Here is a 5,240-nt window from a genome sequence, read left to right on the forward strand (position 1 = left end):
TAGAAGGGAAAAAAAGTTTTTATGACCTTATGAAAGACACAAAACTGTCACTAAATTTGTCCCACATGTCAAACATTTATTTTCATTGATTAAAGAAAAATGAAACATTTGAGAATTTATATTCCTCTGTGAGAAACTAAATGTTCCTCCTGACTTAAAGAGCACAGATGTAAAAATAATCACCAATCAATTCTGAGCAAAGCTGTTTCTGAGAGTGGTTTGCCAAAAACAGCGGCGTTTATTTGTTAACCAGGCCCATAATTAATGAGCAGATTTTAAAGCTGTATGTTTTTGTGAAGTACTTCACATGTGTTAGATTGTGTTTAATCTCACTGGTCTGGATCGTCGCTGAAGTAATAACGGACAATTCCAAAAGTGCCGACGTCTCCATCTGTGGCCTGGAAGGAAACAATGAGAAAAGACACGGTTACATCAGTCCTTCTGTTTTTAATGTTAATGTTCACAAGAGTTTTTGTATGTTTTCTGGCCAACAATTTAGTTTTTTATTTTTTCAGCAAATGAAAAAAAAAATCTGGACATTAATTCTTGTAAGTCAAAAACACCAGAAATGATGCAAAGAAAAGCTAAATTTGCATACAGAATTGAAAAGTAGGACATCTCTGAAGAATTTTGAGCTCTTGGTATAAAAGAAGCCTCTACCTGAGGTTTATGAGCAAAAGTAATTGATCATATTTTAACACTGATCGTCATAAATCCGAGAAAATCTCAGTGCATTGAGGACAGGCTACATTTAACGGCTGGATTTCTCCAATTAAAACACACACACACACACACACACACACACACACACACACACAAAAACACTTAAAATTTCACGTCAGCATGATCGGAACAGCGAGACAGACACAATAACAAGTTGGAAAATCCATTTTCAGCCGGCAACATGAACTGCTGCGTCTAGAAATGAAACCTGCAGCTGCGAGAAGGAAGCAATACATCAACTCTGCACCAAGCTACAGTAGAGTCGTTTGGTCAGGAGCTAATCTGAGGTGAAAAACAAAAGTAAAAAATAAAAACAGGACATGTGTTCAGAGTTTAAATTACTCTGAGTTTGGGTCCTGGGTTCAGTCTACCAAAGACAAGAAGTTCCCTTCAAGATGTTCCCACCAACAGGAACAGAAGTCTTCGTTTAGGTAGAAGGAGGCTTCAGAGAAAACACAGACATGGCTGCAGGATCATCACACCTCCTTTATGTTTTTCCTTAAATTTTTATACCAAATAAAAAAAACAGACCAAAACTTCCAGGGTTCTTTATCTGTCTTAAGTGTTTGAAGTGCAAATTAAGAAACCAGAAAAACTACAGGAAGGAGGGAAGAAAGGAATGATGGACAGACTGATCAGCAAATGGACAGAAATGCAGACAGACATTTCTGCTGACTGTTGAGAGAAAACATCTGGAAATACAACAGTTGTTTATACTGTATTTCCTTTTCCCCTGGAAAGAGCCTGGAAAGTTTTGGAACAGAATCCAACATCCTGACTTTATAGTCAGAAAGCGTTTGTGTGACTGACCCGCCTGCAGCGCTGCGCTGTCTGCTGCTGAAAATGTAATATCACATCCCAAAAGGAACAAATCTGACAGCATCTGATGTTGATTGTCAGGAACAATGGAGATTATTGTTTTTTTTTGCTTATAAAATATTCATGTGTTATTAGAAGAGAGAAGCGGCACAATATTTATTTTTAAGCATGTTGCTCATCGTATTTCAATGAAAACAGCTGAAATAAATTAGTGAGTCATAAATTTCTGCTCTGAAAACTTTGTAACGTGGCTCCATTCAGGCTTCCTTCCATCCATGTTGTAAAGTCCTGATCACTCAGAGTTTTTTAATTCACAGCAACTTAAAGACTTTTAAAAGAACTAACACATGTTCAGTGGTAAGTTTAGAAATACGTAACGTTGATACCTCAATTAAAGCTGAATAAGGAATATGCTCCTGTCTTTTTTTGATTCTGCTATTCCTCTGCACACATGAGTCTGGTGTGGCTCTGCATAACACGATCTGTCACGACTGTGTTTTGCCTCTTTTCTTAAATTTCTCACTCCAACAGCTGTCTGCGACTGTACGATAAAACATGAAAGCCTCGCTTCACTTTCTGGAGGTGTTGATTGGATTAAGTCTGATGGAAAAAGTGATACATTCTTGCCCACAAAACCCACCGCTGCCGTCCAAACAGCAACAACTTCTGTCATACGTTTTGCAGATGAAAGAGGTGACAGAAAAATACCACGTAAAGAGCAGCACTCAGGAATCTGCCACATTAACACAATTTGTCTTTGTGAACCCAAACATTCCCGGGTGCAGGCTGCATGTGCGCAGGCCGGAGTGACGCTGCTGATGGATCGCAGCAGGAGAGGCTGTGGTAATAGAGTTTCACTTCAGTGGCTCTGCAGTCGGTTGAGGGGCCAAACGTGAACGTGTCTGCTGTCCCCTCGGCAGAGCACGGTGCTGGTCACGGTGATTCAGAGGCGGACCGAGAGCGACCCGAGTCTGGGAGCTGCAGCAGCAGAGTGGGAGTGGAGCGCTCGCTCTCTGGGGCCTGAGCTCCAGTAAGAGAGAGGATGTATGGCTGCACAGTTATGTGTTTTAATAAGGAACATCTGTGCATTTGCATTTTTCATCTGTTTTTGTAAATTTGTGTCAGTGAATGGTTAAATAAAGTATTTGTCTTTCACTAACAACTTTTTTTTGCTTTTATTTTAATTTTACAGCAAATAGGACCATGCACATAATGAGAGGATTACAATTTTAAATGTTAGTATTTTAAAGTGGGCCTTTTACATTTTGCTTTAAACAGGTTAGAATAGGTCTATGTTCTGTACAAACATTTTCATTATATATATATATATATATATATCCAAAAAAAATAATCCCCAGATAATCAGATTCAACCTTCTTAATTCTGCTTATTTTGAGTTCTGTTCATAATGAGCTATTTTAGGAATCTGTCACTTTTATGCAAATAAGCTGTGGTTGGCCACGCCCCCTCAAACTCAAAACCCAGATCTTAGTCCAATGTAAAGTTTTTGACTTGAAAGTTAACATTCACTGGTTCTGTCTCGTCTCACTGAGTTTGAGCTGATTATCAAAGAACATGGAAACATTTCAGGTTCTTCATGTTAAAAATGTGAAAAAACAACCATTAACGGTGTGAGATTAAAAATGTTTGTTCCAACTTACAGTTTAGCACTAGTTGTCTTAGTAACTTTTCCATTTAAGCAATGTTTTTTTAATTATGTTATGTTTTTATTTGCTTTTCTAATATTGTATTATGTTTTTTTTTTTTTTTAAACAAAAAGTTCAGTAAAGACACATTACAAATTAGATTGTTTCAACACAAATGAATAAGTTGAAGTTTGTGGTTTTATTGTGACGTAAATGTACAAACTTCACGTTGTATGAATACTTTTGCAATGTACAATACACAGGAGATGTTTTAATATCAAGTCTTTTGAAGATTACACTGAATTCAACAGAGCTCTCCACATTTTTACATCCAATGTTTTTTATTATTCCTGCATTTTCTTTGTGTAAACTTTGCCTTTTCCTCTGCATCAGAGCGTGCCTGCAGCTCCACCGTCTCCTCTCTACTCTACATATCTCCTTTAGCACACCCTTGCCCCTAAATGCCTCCCCTCGTCCTCTGCTCCCAGGTGACTGACAGGTCCATAAGTGCTCCAGTGATAGCAGCAGGGGTGTTAATGTGACAGCTATCGAAGCGGTGACAGCAGCTGGGTTGAGTGTTGGAGCCGCTGCTGCCTCTACAGCCCAGCCCCTCTCACTGCAGCAGCACACAGACGCGGACTGAGAGCGGGAATGGAGAGAAAGATGATAGCCATCTCCCTCCTCCTCCCTCTTCAATCACTCACCGACCCGCTCACTTTCTCCCAACAAACAATCACCATGACAGCGTGGCCCAGTCACTTTGCCAACTGCTTGCCAAAGACTTTCAACTTCAGACACAGAGGGCCTTCATTCAGATGGATGGCTGAGATTGCTATGTGCAGGGATTTGCTGTCACTTCACGCCATGGCCCTGAGTCCATGACACAAGGGTATTATGCATTTGCCCCTAGTCACCATGGCAGCTTAAAAATTTTATAGTGTGGAAGTTTGAGGTAATGGTAAAGTTAAAGAGGTGGGGTGCAGAGAAAGGGTAAGATTTAATGAGAAAAGGAAAGCTGTGGATATTAAAGCTGGAGACGGTTCCTAATGGTGCTTGTGATCGCCACAATGGGAATCTAAAAGATAATAGTAGCTCAGATAGAAAGGGAGGTGGGATAATGTTCCTCCTTTGCTCTGATAAATACTGACAATACAGTCAGTACAGTGTGTTTCGCATTCATAGACTGAAGATTATTGTGGAAATTAGACAAAAACACAGCAGTGGCTGTGTTTTCATTGACCAACTGCACAATTTGACAGGAACCTGACAAACACTTAACACCACTTCAAAAATCTTTCTCTAGCTGCATTCAACACTGAGGGACAAGCTTCAGTTTTCTCAATACTGACCAAGATCCGCCTGCAGGAGCCACAAATCTCACAGTTTCACTTTAACCAACGGCTCAACCCTGAATGAAATTCTCTTCGTCGACAGTCAGAAGTCGCACCAGGAGGAAATTAATTCAGAGTTTAACTCATTGAGGACAAGAAGTGACCAGATTTCTTCCTCCAACTGAAAAATCCACTAATCAGGAAATAATCCATGAAAGTTACCAGCACACACAGGATGAAACACATGGCTTAGCAGTGAGAAATACACATATCTACATGAAACATGTTTAAGATTGATCATTATAGTGACTCTTAGTGGCATTAGTTTGCATTAGCCCTTCAACTTAAACTTCAAGAAAGACTCAAATTCAACAATTGCACTTCCAGTGTCCTGTTTGCAGCAAGTTGATCTGACTTCCATAAAGACACACACATGCTTACACTGAGGTGACGAGTGTAAAGTGTACAACTGAAAAGTAGATCAGGATCAAAATCAGCTTTATTGGCCATAATTGTGCACAAACGAGGAATTTAACTTTGGTTTCAAGTGCTCACAGTGTACTGACACTAAATATACATTTATTTTAGCAGGAACCGATTGTATTTGTGATGACTAGTTTCTGTAAATATGGCTCTCTAGTACAGAGCCGAGGCAGAGATCACACCTCTAGGGGGTGCCGATGCTGATGGCTGTTATGAGGGAGAAGACATTACTTTAATG

At 39.6% G+C, this 5,240-nt stretch overlaps 1 protein-coding gene across 1 annotated transcript in view; it reads right to left on the reverse strand.

The window, feature by feature from the left end:
• The window catches only part of LOC106958449 (cadherin-23-like), a gene marked incomplete at its 3' end in the record, with an annotated part of 160,811 nt that overhangs the window by 32,836 nt on the left and 122,735 nt on the right, over window positions 1–5,240 (reverse strand). The window contains exon 14 of the mRNA XM_015050354.1: window positions 334–398. Within this exon, the coding sequence (XP_014905840.1) occupies window positions 334–398 (65 nt within the window). The remainder of the gene's footprint in view (window positions 1–333; window positions 399–5,240) is intronic.

Source organism: Poecilia latipinna, unplaced genomic scaffold (genome assembly GCF_001443285.1).
Source record: "Poecilia latipinna isolate Pla-1442-1.1 unplaced genomic scaffold, P_latipinna-1.0 Scaffold987, whole genome shotgun sequence".
NCBI classification, from domain to species: domain Eukaryota; kingdom Metazoa; phylum Chordata; class Actinopteri; order Cyprinodontiformes; family Poeciliidae; genus Poecilia; species Poecilia latipinna.